General features: G+C 41.7%; 1 protein-coding gene across 13 annotated transcripts in view; it reads left to right on the top strand.

The window, feature by feature from the left end:
* Positions 1–16,052, top strand: part of UNC13B (unc-13 homolog B) — a 223,055-nt gene that overhangs the window by 159,076 nt on the left and 47,927 nt on the right. For 8 of the 13 annotated variants that reach the window (XM_052776337.1, XM_052776339.1, XM_052776338.1 and 5 more), the window contains 7 exons: positions 1,402–1,565; positions 3,761–3,911; positions 4,896–4,964; positions 9,350–9,439; positions 10,872–11,006; positions 11,825–11,958; positions 12,917–13,002. In XM_052776337.1, the coding sequence (XP_052632297.1) occupies positions 1,402–1,565; positions 3,761–3,911; positions 4,896–4,964; positions 9,350–9,439; positions 10,872–11,006; positions 11,825–11,958; positions 12,917–13,002 (829 nt within the window). Of the gene's footprint in view, positions 1–1,401; positions 1,566–3,760; positions 3,912–4,895; positions 4,965–9,349; positions 9,440–10,871; positions 11,007–11,824; positions 11,959–12,916; positions 13,003–15,467; positions 15,504–16,052 lie in introns of all 13 variants that reach the window. The other 5 variants (XM_052776327.1, XM_052776333.1, XM_052776328.1 and 2 more) reach the window with 1 other exon arrangement.

Raw genomic sequence — 16,052 nt, 5'->3', positions numbered from 1 at the left:
GTTGAGTGATGCAGATATTGGTGGTATGAATTTTTCTGTGCTGCTGCACTGGTGTGTAGCTATGAACAACTGCTGGGGAACACGAGATAAGCTGCAGTTACTGGGTACTGACCTGATTCAGGGTGGACTGACCTGGGCAGGCAGGCAGTGCTGCAGAAGCTGGGAGAAATCCAAAGATGACTTGTGATAAGGACTAAGGGGAAAACCCTGTCTTGGAGAGATGCATGGTGCCCAGTGTATCTATCAAAGAGAAGGCAGGTGGCAGGGTCAGTCTCCTAAATGCTTGAATAAGGAAGAGTATTCAGAGCCCCTTTCACCTGACATACAAGAATACCATGAAGTCCGGGGAGGTTTAAGCAAATTCACTTTAGAAAAGAAGGACAGATGTATCACAGAGAGGAATGTTTAGCTACGGAAACAACATATTTATCCAGATGCTGGGCTAGATGAGCCTAGACTTCTGGCGTTACCAGGGAACAGTAGGCTTTTAGTAGGCTGTGTTGTGTCCTTCAATACATTTTTATTGTTTTTTAATTGACTGATGGTTTCTGTTTGTTAAGCTGTTTCTTTTTTTTTTTCCTTCTGAACATGCATGATCACTTGCTGCCCTTCTTTTTTGCAAATATGTCTCTTTTTAAGTATCACCTCCTTTCATTTGTGTATTATAAAATGAAGATGATTTACAGCTAGAATAACTTAATCAGGAAAAATAGTAGTGTAAAGCAGAGTCCTCTAGCTCCTAAGGAGATCATTGGACTTTTGCATCCCTTACTACAGGGAGCTGTCTGTCTGAAAGGCTGATGAATCTGTAAGTGACGTGAATTTGAGGATTACTGAGACACCCACTGAACTGAACGTGCAATCTCTGCACAGCAATGATAGCTGAAAGCCTTTGCAGTGTTAGATAAAGTGAAAGGTTATGTTGAATAAAAATGCAAACGTCTAGTTGTTAGGGGTGCTTTTAAGGATGTCCTTTTCAGAAAAAAAAATCTGTTTAGACTGTTCTGCTGTATAATAATAATAATTTCAAAGCTGATACAGAGCTGTTATGTCACCTAGTTTAAATAACTTGTCCATGTTAAGGCATTTCATTCTGAGGACAGAAATGTGTAGGTTTCAGGAAACTAATTAGTCTGTGGTTTCACTGCTTTGAAACCTCCTCTGCATCATTCACAATGTCTGCTGGGTAAAGTAGGTATGCATGCAAAAAATTCAGCTAGGAGCACTCAAGAAGAAAAGAAAGTAAAAGCAGAAAAATACATAGTTGGTAGGGGGAAGAAAGAGGGAGGAGAGCAAAGAAATTTGTGTTAGTGCCTTCTCAGCAGTTCCAAGCTCTTCATGAAACTCACTTGGAGGCTTCAGCCACCTCACATATAATTTCATTCCTGTTTTATATTTCAGAACCTCTTTCACCATCTCACAGATGTGCAAGGGAATGGGGTGGTGAAGATCCCTGATGCCAAAGGAGATGATGCCTGGAAGGTGTATTTTGATGAGACAGCTCAAGAGATTGTGGATGAATTTGCAATGCGTTACGGCATTGAATCAATATACCAGGCCATGACGTAAGATGCATTTCATGGGGTCTTTAGTGTAGATAATCGGTGTAACTAATTGATGTGACTGGTAATGGAAGGCTTGGCAGTGACAGCTGCTCCTTATGGGGCTTACTGTGAGCGAGAAGAGACTGCCTGTCTCTGAATCACTGATTCCTCAAAGTCTAGAAATTAATGTCTGACAAAGTGCTTGAATTAAGCATCTATCTGAGCAGTTTGTGTGAGCACCTTTAAAACTAATTCTAAGGAATTATACTAACTTCGGTAGTGTAAATGATCGTATTTTATTATTGACAGCTGAGCCATTACTGTTTTAAGACTCTAAAATCTCTATTTGAGCACTCTTCTGTTAAAAAGGTATTGCCCAAGGATCCCACTGAAGATTTCTGATGATATGAGAAGGGATGAGATTTTGTGAAAGTGTTTGTCGTACATGTCTGTTGTGGCAATTGCTACAGTCCTTTGAAGTCACTAATTTCCCAGGTGCTGCTGAAGGCATTTATAGGAAGTTTGAGTAATGGAGCCACTGATTTGTCCTCTTTGGAGCTAGGATAATGCAGTTCTTGATCTTCAAAGACCGTTTTCCTTGTCACTATACTTTTACTTGGGTTTGGGATTAGCCATTCTTCCCCTCAAAGACTAGTAGTGCTATGCTTAGCTCATTTCTTATTTCAAATGTAATATTAAATATAGCAGACAAAAGTGACCTTTTCCATGTTGGAAGCTGAAAGTTTTGGGGTGTGGGTCCTTGGATGAGTTAAGGTCACCTTATGTCACTTACATCACCTTGCAAGCACCTTTTCTGCCTATTGATTTAAGCCAAAGTGAAAAAGAATTGGAAGGTACCTCCAGAGGTCTAGTCCCTGCTTTTAGCAGGGCTAACTTGGAAGTTGGACCAGACTGCTCAGGGCCTCTTTCAGTTTGTTGAAAATTTCCAAGGATGGAGATTCACCACCTCTCTGGGTTCCTGTCCTCAGGCTGTATCACTCTGGGGAAGAAATTCCTGGTTGAAATCCAAATTGGAAAATCCTACTTTGAATTTCCTATGCTGTAACTGCTGCATATTGCTCTAAAAGGATTTTGGCCTGGCTCAATCTTCTCACCAGCCCTCCCCTCTCTGCTAAGTAGTCAAGACATGGATTAGATCCCCACTCCTCACCCCTTCTCTTCTTCAAGCTAAACAAAGCCATTTTATGTGTCTATATTTACCAAGGGCCCAAATGACCAGTTGGTACATAGGTATCATGCAGCAAGCAAGTTAACATTCAGGCATCAGTATTGTGTTTGTCTGAAATACTGACTTGTGAATTTCTTTAAAATTCTCTTGCTGGAGCTTTTTTGGTTATAATCATTTGTAGATTAACTAGCACAGAAGCTAATGTCTGTGATGAGTCCCTTAGGGAGAAAGCTACATTTAGAAAATAGTTCCCAAATTTAGTTTGGGAGCTCTCTGAGGATTCCTGCTTAAAAAGGACTGCTTGAAAATGGCTCAACTCTCCTGTCTGTTGGAATGAACTTTACTTGACATGTCCCGTAATATCAGACCTCTTAAGCTCTGACTTTTTTTCCCCTTATGTCTAACAGATTTTTCTTTGATTGTTTAATCATTTCACAAACCCAGATGCTTGTGGCATAATTCTGAGACTTCCTGCAGGAGGGTTCCTTGCACTTTAATGAGAGCAATTAAATGGGAAAATGCAAATGAGCATGCATGCTTCCTGCAGGCTGGAAGGGTTAGCCCTAAGGAGTTACATATCAATGCAGCACATAAATACAAGTGTGTGATCTCACTGTTTTTGAATGCTTTCCAATTCCTGCTGCCTCATGTCACCTCAGAACCTGTGGCTACCACAAGTGGCAGTAAATTATATAGATTTCCTTGTGTCAGGCTTGGTGATAGGAATTGGCATCGGGACCCAGGGTATCACCTAAGTCAAAAGCTGCTGGCAACAAATAGTTGAGAAGCTATTTTATGATCTGGAAAGGGCTATAGTGAAGGGATTTCTCTTGTTTCAAGCATATCTGTTGTCTAGATGGCATGTTTCTGAAAAAGCTCTGAGGTGCTGGAGATTTACAGAAGGGGAGAAAACATAACTTTCATCCGTTCATGGTGCCAGCCAGAGTAAGGGGGCTATTAAAGGGATAGAGTCAAATTGTGCTACACAAAAGAGACCAGAATGACTTACAGAACTGTCCTTTTGCAGGCATTTTGCGTGTCTCTCCTCTAAATACATGTGCCCAGGCGTGCCAGCTGTGATGAGCACATTACTTGCCAATATCAATGCCTATTATGCGCACACCACTGCCTCCACAAATGTGTCTGCTTCGGACCGCTTTGCAGCCTCCAATTTTGGGGTATGTTTGTGTGTTTGGTGATGTTACAATTGGACTTCTGTAGTTTGCCTGTGGTGCTTCTGCCTTGCAATAAATAACTTGTTCTATTTAAGGAACATTAAATCTGTGAGGAGTTGGAAGCTGTGGAGCTCTTCTAGACTAGACAAAGAGCACAGTTTTATTGTCATCTTCACACATTTTAGATATTAATCAGTGTAATGTATTGTGATGTTTATTCTTCGTGTTCAAATTACACTGGAGTACAGATGGTATGGAATGATCAAATAATATTGAACTGCATGGTGATGCTGTTGATAAAATATACTCTGTGATCTGATCATTTCAGAACCTTGTTTTTAAAAACAACAACTGCTTTAAGAAGAAAAAAAAAAAAAGTCTATCCCCCTAATGGTTAAAATGTTTTTTGTAAAACATGTGGTGGAATTGAGCATGCTGGAAGGGTATTTGGGAAAAGCTCATGCTTCTTATCAAACTGAGAATTTATAGATTGAATGAGGAGGTGTTCACGATGCCAAATCAGAATCCAGTGGAGAGACCTGACCTCAAGAAGATAGTCGTGAGAAGCCTGTAATACTTGTCACTGAACTAATAGATAAGATCTTGGAGCTGTGTCACTGCTCTGAATTAGATCTTTTTCTGCCTGTTCCTTTATTCATCTCTGAATAAATATTTTCTCTTAAATCTAAGTTTGGTGCAAATTGCAGACTAGAAATCAGAGGAGGTTTTGTTCTGCCTCTACTTCAGAGTGATAATGTAGTAGTTTTCTGACGATTCTAATGTTACACAGACTTCAGAAATACTTACAGTATAAGAGTAAATCCAAGAATCAAAAGAAAATACTGTTTGCACAATACCGTGCATCCATATTGCTTCCTCCCGCTCTCCTGAGATCTGACACTAATTCCCTGATATCCTGCTGCTTAATCTGAACATCAGTTCGACAGTGATGATATGTGATGTTTATTGGTGTTTTCTGCTCAACAGAAAGAACGATTTGTGAAGCTTCTGGACCAGCTTCATAATTCACTTCGGATTGATCTCTCAATGTACAGAGTGAGTGGGAATAAACAGAATCCTTTCAGGCATTCTGGTGGGCAGAGGGGAAACAGACCATTTGGATTTCTCTAACATTTCTAACCATTTGGGTGGTTTGTGTTTTACGGAATTGTCATGACAAGCTCGTTACTTGAATACATCAGTTTGTTTTCCTCATGGATAGAACTTAAACTGTGTTTTTTTCTTCCATTATAACTTCCTCAAGACTTCTGTAGTAATTTAAGGATTGTGCACTATGCTGATCTCTGATACTCTCCCAGAAATGCAAGTTGGATTGGATTAATTATTTTGAATTTACTGCTTCAGATGTCATCTACAAGGGAAAACAGACTTGTTCTCCCCAAGTAAGACAGAAGTCTTTTAGAGCACCTGCAGCTGTGTTGTCCCTTATTTTAGGTTTGGCAAACTCGCATCACTGCCCCTGACTCTGGATCTACAAGATACGCTGTCAGGTTGAGATCCCCCCCACTTCAGCAATAGGGAAGAGATGAGTTTCCTATGTCAGCATCAGTCCATCAGGCTTCTTAAACCTTCTAGTTTCTTTCTTTGCTGTTCCAGAGTCAACCTAGTCTTACCATGTGACTTGGCTTTTTTTTCTTTTTTAATTCCTTGCTATATTATTTTAATTAGTGACTAATTCATTGAAAAATCTAAAAATGGTTGCAAAATGTGAGCTTTGGTTTTATTTATTTATTTAAAAGTAGATCCTCTTCTGGTTAGTCCATTTATCTGAAACACAGTAAAACATATAGAGGAGGGAAACACAAGGGTTTAAGAGAAGTGCATTAGGAAGACAAACAAAAAAACCAAGGGGCAAGGTGCAAAAGAAGATAAAAGGAATGTTGTGTAAAGAGCTATTCTAAAACTACATTACTGGTAACAGAAGGTCTAAAGAGAGCACTGAGCCACTGATTAGCAGAGGGAAAATTATCAACACATGGCAATAGGAATCTGTAGTGGTGATGCCTTTTTTGTTTGCTTGGTCTTCAATAAAAGCTGCTTTCTGGTGGCTAATGCAATTAAACCTTAGACAAACAAGTAAGATCTTATATAAAGGGCTAGGAAAGATTTGTGTAATTTAAATACTTTAGATGTTATCTAATTGGCAGTTTATTTAGAGAAATGGCTGAAGCAATTTGGGAGCTCTTTCTATTTTAAGACCCCTGAAGGGCAGGTTAAGTTCTGGAAGAAAAACATGTTAGTTTCCAGATTTCAAGACAGGAGATGTCAATTTACAACTTAAATTACCCAGATTAAGCCTCCCCCTTTCCCTAATTTAATCAAGCTATTTGTAAGCACTTAAAATAGTGAATAACCAGCAGTATGAACTTATGAAAGAGGAAGTGTCGAACCAGTGTGTGTTCCTTCCAGGCCAGGGTAGCAGATGAGGAGGGGAGAGGTGGAGCCCTCTCAAGAGTAGCTCCAAGTCACCCTCTGAATAATTATTTCAAAAAGCGTTTTGTGACCAAGTGCAGTTATTCCGTATGCATGTCAGTTGTTCTTTTTGTTGTTTGGTCACTAGCTGACATAAGCATCGAGGAGGTTGAATTTCAATATAGCTAATGTTATCTTTTCCTGACTAGTATTCCTAATCAAGAACATGCATTCAGTCTCCAACATTCATCCAATGGTTTGTGTTTAAATCTTGACCCGTGGAAGTCTTTGATTTTGGTAAATACCCTGAGTGCCAGAGAGTCCGTGTATGGACAACTTAACTTTAAAAGAAGAGTTTTCTAGGAATTAGTTTCTACCAATGTCTGTAAAGAGCATTAAATTGCTTGCAGTGATTAGCTGAACTGCAGCAATACTCAACTGCTGTCAAGAGACAGCATATTTTTCTGCAAGTCCTCAGTGATAAATGAAAACTTGTTCCCCTCTGCCCTTTTTGCCTTTGTCTCTAATAATTTTTGAACATGCAAATATGAAGAGACTATCAGAGTGGAGGTTGCCTTTGCTGTTTTACTTGCAGCAAAGCAAGTCACATCAGCTTGAATGTAAGAATACACTGAGGGACACGAACGCTGTTAAAGGACACAGGAAGGAAAGAGTGGGAATGTAGGAAAGAGCATAGTGCCTGAGGTCAGAAAGGTAACAGCCCCTTGCGAGAGCAAAGCTTGCTGCATCAGCATATTCATTTACATGCATATATACACATAGATACACACACGCATACATATGTATCATATGGGGCCAGATGGGATCCACCCAAGGGTACTGAGGGAGCTGGCGGAAGTGTTGACCAAGCCACTTTCCATCATTTGTCAGCAGTCCTGGCCAACCAGGGAGGTCCCAGTTGACTGGAAGTTAGCAAATGTGGTGACCATCTACAAGAAAGGCCACAAGGAGGATCCGGGGAACTACAGGTCTGTCAGTCTGACCTCAGTGCTGGGGAAGGTTATGGGGCAGATCATCTTGACTGCCATCACGCAGCATGTACAGGACAGCCAGGCGATCAGGCCCAGTCAGCATGGGTTTACAAAAGGCAGGTCCTGCTTGACCAACCTGATCTCCTTCTATGACAAGGTGACCCACTTAGTGGATGAGGGAAAAGAAAGGCTGTGGATGTTGTCTACGTAGACTTTAGTAAAGCCTTTGACACTGTTTCCCACAGCATTCTCCTGGAGAAACTGGCTGCTCATGGCTTGGATGGGTGTATTTTCCACTGGGTAAAAAACTGTCTGGACGGCCAAGCCCAAAGAGTGGTGATGAATGGAGTTAAATCCAATTAGCAGACAGTCACCAGTGGTGTTCCCCAGGGCTCAGTACTGGGGCCAGTTCTCTTTAATATCTTTATCAGTGATCTGGATGAGGGTATTGAGTGCACCCTCAGCAAGTTTGCAGATGACACCAAGTTGGGAGGGAGGGTTGATCTGCTCGAGGGTAGGGAGGCTCTACAGAGGGATCTGGACAGGCTGGATCGATGGGCCAAGACCAGTTGTATGAGGTTCAACAAGGCCAAGTGCCGGGTCCTGCCCTTGGGTCACAACAACCCCATGCAGCGCTACAGGCTTGGGGAAGAGCGGCTGGAAAGCTGCCCGGCAGAGAAAGACCTGGGGGTGCTGGTTGACAGCCGGCTGAATGTGAGCCAGCAGTGTGCCCAGGTGGCCAAGAAGGCCAACGGCATCCTGGCCTGCATCAGAAACAGTGTGGCCAGCAAGAGCAGGGAGGTGGTTGTTCCCCTGTACTCGGCACTGGTGAGGCCGCACCTCGAGTCCTGTGTTCAGTTTTGGGCCCCTCACTACAGGAGAGACATGGAGGTGCTGGAGCGTGTCCAGAGAAGGGCAACCAAGCTGGTGAGGGGCCTGGAGCACAAGTCTTGTGAGGAGCGGCTGAGGGAGCTGGGGCTGTTTAGTCTGGAGAAAAGGAGGCTGAGGGGAGACCTTATCGCTCTCTACAACTACCTGAAGGGGGGTTGTAGTGAGGTGGGGGTCGGTCTCTTCTCCCAAGTAACAAGTGATAGGACGAGAGGAAACGGGCTCAAGTTGTGCCAGGGGAGGTTTAGATTGGATATTAGGAAAAATTTCTTTACTGAAAGGGTTGTCAGGCATTGGAACAGGCTGCCTGGGGAAGTGGTGAAGTTACTGTCCCTGGAGGTATTTAAAAGATGTGTAGATGTGGCACTCAGGGACATGGTTTAGTGGTGGACTTGGCAGTGCTAGGTTGACAGTTTGACTCGATGATCTTAAAGGTCTTTTCCAACCTAAATGATTCTATGATTCTATATCTGGAAGTGACAACGAGACTTCTAATTTCAGTGGAACCCAGAGAGTGGAAGAGGAAGCTATGGCTATGGACAGCAGGGTGGTGGGCAGAGTATGTAAAAAAAATGCATTAGAGTGAAGGAGGCACTGAAGGATACATGCTTATCTCAGGAGATTGGATCTTACAGGAGGCTGAGTGGTTACAATGACTTCTTACAGGGAACAGTGCTCATTTTCCCTTCTCAGTCCAGTTTATTTCTCTGGAGAGGTTGCTAATATACTGCACCTCTTGGTGTCTCAGAAGAGAAGCCAAAAACCAAGCGGTGAGTACAGAAAGGAAAAGACCCGCACAAGCAACCTCAACCAAGAGGCCATGGCTGCTGGTGGCAAGGCTGTTGCTCCCTGCCTGCTCCTTCTACAGCCAAGGAGAGATCTCCTGGCACCAAGGGTTGTCAGTCTCCTGGCATCCACAAACTTTACATTCATATGAGAAGCTATTTAATTAAGAAAACAGATAAGCTCTTGCAGCAAAAAGGCCTTATTTACGGAGCATTGTTTTGACTGGTACAAACTTCTCGAGCAGGAAATGTTTCCAAGACACTTTCCTTATTTAGCACATGCTTGAAGCCTTGCATGGATCTGACTGTGCTTTCCAACAGGATTTCCCTTTTTTGTTGACAGAATAACTTCCCAGCCAGCAGCCGTGAACGGCTGCAGGACCTGAAGTCTACAGTGGATTTGCTGACCAGCATCACTTTTTTCAGGATGAAGGTAGCATTACGGGTGGGGATGAGAATGGGGCCTCTGCGATTTTCACCACAGGAGTTGGTTTCCCATTTTCAAACCATTGTTCCATGTTGTTGTGCTTTAGACACTTCGGGGAAAATGGAGATCATCTGCTGACTGTGTAATAAACATCCACATTTTATCTCTACTTCACTGTGTTTTGCATCATGAAGATGAAAGTTGTTTTTTCCCTGGGGTTTTTCAGTCATATATATGGCACAAAATAATTTAAAAAAAAAAGATGAAAAAAGAAAATTGTCTGGTTTTAGGAAGATCATTTACTTTTCTTATGAGCATGAGGAAGTTTTTCCTATGAAACTGTCTACAACATTTATCAGTCACTACCATCTGTTCACTATCTTTTATCTAGTAAATATTTTTAATGTATTTCTTGGGGGGTAAGACACTGAAACAGGATAGTATCTCTCAGTAGAGATCCCAAAAACTTGTTATAAATGCTAATGTGCTGGTTCTGTAGTTAAGTTTATTGTTCTAGCAATGTGTAATGAGATTATTTTTAATTCCTGATTTTTGTTTTTAAACTTTTTTAAAAATACTGTTGTAGGTTAGCACATGTCACTTAGTAATTTTTATCTCATCAAATACAAATCAAGTCTTTAATTTGAGCTATTTCAGGAAGTGCTTAAAATTTTATTCTTAAGCCCTAGGGTAAATGATGTTTTAGAACTTTATTTTGAAAGTGTTCATTCAGACAATGTGTCTGTATTGAAAGTTTGCTTTATAGAAATACTCTGAAAAGTTTGACGGTAGTGACAATATCAAAATTTTCTCAGGTTGTAGTTTTATTTGCAGGGTGATGCCTGCGTATCTATTTAGTTTAAAAACCCCTGTTTTTCTAAAGCAACGTAACAATGAAATAATGAAAAGAGCTGTTGTTGCAAACGAAGGCGGCATATGGGTTGGCATGTCCCTAAGGGTTCTGGTGTGCTCTAAAATTCAATAAAGCTTGTGATTAAATATGACCTTAAAGTTTTTGTATTTAAAGGCATGTGAGCGTTTGGCCTTCAGCAAGACTTTCTAGATCAGACGTAATGTGCTCTGCTAGTCTCTTGCATGTTCTTCCAATGTTGGAAAAGATTTATCACTGGCTTCACAGCAAAATCCTATAAATTTACCAGAAGTTGTGTGTGTTTGGCACACATATCAAGCCACATGATTTATTTATTCTGAAGAATCTTCCTTGGCCCTTCAAAATCTTTTTTATGGTCCAAGTGATCCTGTGGGGACTAGTGTTATCACTGTCCCCAGTGTTATGCCAGGGGAGAGCGACCCATTCGTGGTTTCAGGTCACTGATAGCACCAAGTCCTGGGTAGTTCCCAAACTGGTGACTTGTTCTTTCCCCATTTGATTCATGAACAGTGCTTTGTTTGACTCTCTTTGCTGTCTCCTTGCCAGGTCCAAGAACTGCAGAGTCCACCTCGAGCCAGCCAGGTAGTGAAGGACTGTGTAAAAGCTTGCCTCAACTCTACCTATGAGTACATTTTCAACAATTGTCATGAGCTGTACAGTCGCGAGTACCAGACAGATCCTGTGAGTAGCTGATAAGCAGGCAGAAATCAAAGTTTCTGATTTTCTTAAGATAATAATGAGAATACTAGTTGATATAGAAAGCCAACACAAGCAAAATTATGTCACTTGTTATATTCTGAATGCACAAAAGTTGTTATCAATTAATGAGCACTAATTAGTAAGCGGAGGATGATAATTGTTTTACACTAATTACAATTCGTTTTGCCAGCCTCAGCTACTTTATTTCATGAGGAGTTATTTGTGAAGGGAATGTTTGATGCAGCTTTGAGTGAGCAAAAGCCAATTACAGCAAATGTAGACTGATCAAGAAAACTGTCTTCAGCATAGATAAACCTCAAGCAGTGAAATTTTATCCTGTTTTCTAGCAGCCAGTGTCCTGCACTGGGCTTAGGAGGTACCTCTAGACACAAACTGTTTTCAAATCTGAGGGCACTCTACTTGCCACTCTGCAGGAGTGCACACACATATCAACATGGATATATTAATCAACTGAGGTGCCTAAAAAGCAAGTATTTGGAACAAACTTAGAGCAAATGATGTCTCAGCAGATTGCCTGGAGCCTGACCTGCTCTTGGCATGGAAAATGACAAAACAGGGATTATTTGAGTTTGAGGCCACCAGTAAGCAATATGGTTTGGCATGTTACTGTGTTTTGCATTAGATCACACAAGTTACCAGCAGACATAAATAATTGTGAGCTCTTCAGAAGAAAGGGTCCACAGGTAATTAGCATGTAGAGTTTGTGTGGTGATCTACGTTTGCCAGCTTTTTCTTTCCCCATTAAATTTACACTGGTTTGCCAATGACTTCCTTCCCAGAACAAAAATCAGGACCTTCCTCCTGAGGAACAGGGCCCCAGCATCAGGAACCTGGATTTCTGGCCCAAGCTCATCACTTTGATAGTTTCCATCATAGAAGAGGACAAGAATTCTTACACCCCAGTCTTAAATCAGTAAGAATCTTCCATGTCATGGCTAATGCTAGTCTTTGTGTGCTCTGCTTTATTTGTTAAACTGCTTTCTATCTCTTCTGTGACTTGTGTATTTATAGAAGTACTTATCTTGTCTGTCTGTCTTTCTGTCTTATCTGTCTCTGTCTATATAAATAACTCTTTTTGATTGGGATGGAAGAGTTTCAAAAGGTTCAGTTACGATGGCGTTCGAGCACAAACACCCTGATTATTACAATCCTGAACTCAGGGAGGCACCTGAAAATGGGGTGAGAGTTCTTTTGGTTTTTTCTGATGTTGAGCAGTTCTGGGATGCACATTAATGCACACAGTGGTGCCATGGTGACAACGCATTATGCTGTGTTTTAGGAATGTGGTGTTCAGTGCAGCACTGGGAGATTGCATTGGGTGGGGTTGGCACGGCATTGGAAATGAACCTGAAACTGGTCTGTTTAGCTGGTGGATACTCCTCCAACAGTCCCACAGGACAGGAGAGAGGGAGATATCTGACAAGGTTTTATACACAAAGAGCTGGATTATGCCTTAGTGATCATTGATTTAACACAGCAGGGACACCTGATTAGTGTTTACTTTCCAGCCTAGTAACCCTAGAAAAAAAGAAAAAGAAAAAAAGAAAGGAATATGGACAAGAAAGGGGAAAATGGTGCAAGGGCATTGAGATCACATTCCCAGAATTATTGTATGCATCTTTTCCAGGAGACACATCCAGATCCTGGCTTTCTGAGTTAAAACCAGTTTCAACAGCAGTATTGTTTTCAGGTTATTTGATCTATGCCACAGAGTCCAGTCCATGATCTCCAGTTTCCACCTGCTCATTTATCTAGGGTGAAGGAAGCGTCTGTAATGTTGAGCTTTTCAGCTTGTAGTTTAGCTCAGAGCTGAATAAAGAAGAGCCCTTTGCTCTGATACATGTCAAAGCCTTTCCTAAATGTCCCCTCAGGTTTCCTCAGGAGCTTGCTGTTGGGAAGATCAGCGCAGAGGTGATGTGGAGTCTTTTTGCCCAGGATATGAAATATGCCATGGAAGGTAAGAGAATTACCCACTTCTGCCAGCTGACTTGTTGCTGATCTATTGTCCTCCGTTCATTTGATGTAAATGAGGCTTAAGCACATTAGTAGCACCACTATTTGGAGCAGGGATTTCTAATGGTTTGTTTGTGGACAGCTGCTTTATGGGTGAGAATTGAGGCTGAGATCTGCATGAGCTCTAGACCTGTGTGTCAGGCTGTGTTGCAAGCTGTTTATTGTCATCCCAGCTGGTTTGAAATCAGAGTTCACTTTGGCCTGAGGATACGATGGCTTAGATCAGCAGCAGCCTCTTTCTGCAATGTACAATAGTAGAAGGGGCTGGAGAAGTAGGTGGACTCTGGATTGTGCCATGGCTGTAGTTCCCTGGATGATACAGTGTAGACAGTCTAAGCCATTGGCATAAATATGCTCTTAGAACAAATACTGTGGCAGGCATCTTCGTTTTGAATTAATCTTTGCATATTTCCACCAGACTCCTGGTAAAGGAAAAATTTTACTGTTTCTGAAAATGAGTTAGGCATGCAGGAGCCCAGCAAACTCCCGGAAAGGAATTCTGCTACTTGCAGTACTCTTCTGATGGTTGATTACAGTTTCTGAACTTGGTTTTAGTTCCATAAATTCATTTGCACAATGTAATCATCTTCTTACAAGGTTCAGAGAGCATCCAGCTCCCACTGCCTCTGCAGCTGCAGTAGCAGTTGTTTTCCCAGTATTTTGCAGGGTCAGACTTTATGATCATCTATAAGGTGATATTGTGATAAAACAGAAGTGCCAGTGCTGTATTCATATTCCAAAACCAAGCCAAGTTACTGCTTTTGGTCACTCACAAAATTATGCGTGATCCATTTGTCCACAGATTGATCTAAGCTCACTTATAGGAGTGACAGCCTATTAGACTCTTACTTTAGACTGCTACAAAAAACTGCTCCTAGTAAGAGAGTTTCCTGCATTTTGTGCTTTGGGAACAGTCTGTGGGGTTGCTCTGTAAGTAGATTGACTCTGTCTATGTCTTAGTCTGTGTCAGTGCAACAGGGGTAGAGGCTGTGCTGTGAGGGGACACCCTTTGCTAGCTCTAGGCTTGAATATAGTAGGCTGCAGGTCTGGGTGAATGTTCTCACTTCTGTGTTAGGAAGTTTTTATATACACTTGTAACCCACAGTGCTTTTGTCTTGTGAGGTCATGTTGATGTAAGAACAGGGAAGAAGGGAAGAAGGACTAAGACATGCTAGCTATGCTTAAGTCTCTTTTATAGTGACTGTTACTACTTGCTCATGTGTTAGAGATAAGGCAACTGTGATAACTCCATGTTCACTTTCCCTAGAAACTGTTTGTTCCTGCAAACCATTTTGGCTTCCCTTTCCATTTTGTCCTTATTTACCCCTGTGCGCTCACCCTTAGGAATTTATAATGCAGTTTGCTCTTCTACATGTTGAAAGTGCCACATCTTTCTCCTTTATCAGCAGCCATGAGAACTGGATATCTCCAGATCTAGTTGCTGTCTTTCCTAAGATTCCCTTTCCCAGTTCATCCAAAATGCACCTGCAAGAAGGTTACTGATTGTGTGTGTGAATTTGACTGTCAAAGGGGACATGACTCTGATTTTTTTTCCTCTTTTAAAGGCTCTATTTGATTGCCAGTGACCAGGTTAACTCTGCCTCCCAGGTTTTCTCTGTTCACATCTTGTACCATGTCCCTTTTGACTCTGTCTCCGCTGGTGAATCTGGGCTTATTTTAGCTTTTCCTGACATCCTTCTGGTCCTTGTGAGCTTCTTAAGACAAGGTTTGGCATGAAGTTTCCACCTGTGAGTTCATCAGTGCATAGCAAATACTTGCAGAAAGAGCATCCCTCTTTAAAGTATTTCTTGGTGAAAAAAGTTGTCACAAAGGCAGCTGATGGACAGGGAAGGGTTTGCATTTTGAACAAAAGCTGAAAAACTGCATGGTACATGTATTTGTACTCCAGCTGTGAAAGTCCTGCGGGAGGATTGAACAATGATAGAGTCTGTGTTGGTGTGTGTCTGTTCCAAATACATATTCAAGAAATCCTCAGGGTGCAGAATTCTATTTGCAGCAAGTGTGATTCCTCACTGCTTTGCTCTGCAGAAACTTATGAAGATAACCTTTAGAACAAGCTCTACAATAATTCCATTACAGGCCTTAGTACATGTGTTTTAAATACAGATGATTGGATTAGCTCACTGCATATTTTTTTAAAATGAAGGAAAAAAAGAATTAAAGGAAACAGATAAGTGATGTGAAGGATGATGATTAGATTTGCTGTCCTCAGCTCTTGGCTCCGTAATCCCTGGGTACATTTCTGTTGTGCTGCAAGATCTGTATGCATCAGGAGCTCCCTGCAACAAAAGCTAACCTGTTTTGTGGAGGTATGTGCACATGAACCCAGAGTATAACACTTGCTTCTAACTTTCTTCATGGTGTTTCCCCTTATGTTCTGTTCCTAAGTTCTGGATAACATGAGCTCATTCACCTCACCAAGTGGTAAGTTCATGCTCCTTGATAGAGTTTATAGTTGTGAGTAGGCAAAGACTTTCATCTGTTAACTGTAGTTTTAGCACTTTGGATGTAGTTGCTAATATTAGCTTTAGTGTCCTGTAGTTTTATGCCAGTGATGAGGAGATCTGCAGACAAAACTTGGAAGACCATACTGCTGCTGCAGAAATGGAGGGTATATGCTGTAAGGAGACTCTTGTTCTGACTAGTCACTCCAGTTGTTTTTTGATGGTACCCGATACACTGAGCGGTTCTGGGCAATAGCCCCTTTGCTGGGTCCCGGGCATTAAGATGTAGATGATGTCTGATGAAGAATAACTGCTGAGGTCAGAGCTCCAGTTCATGTGTGACTCTATACCTTTCCTCCTGGCTGGGGTGATGCTTGAGGATCTCTGGCTCTTTCACTCTGCAGTGGCAGTCAATTTTCTTCTAGCTTAAAGGCCATGCAATGGCTTTGGTGTAGAAAGAGTGCAGGCCTGGCTGCGTGAAACTGCCCCCTCCCTCCTTCCGGCCTGATTCTTCCACGTTGCTCTCCAA

This window comes from Harpia harpyja, chromosome Z (assembly GCF_026419915.1).
Source record: "Harpia harpyja isolate bHarHar1 chromosome Z, bHarHar1 primary haplotype, whole genome shotgun sequence".
Taxonomy (NCBI): domain Eukaryota; kingdom Metazoa; phylum Chordata; class Aves; order Accipitriformes; family Accipitridae; genus Harpia; species Harpia harpyja.
This window is presented reverse-complemented; position numbering and strand designations above follow the sequence as displayed.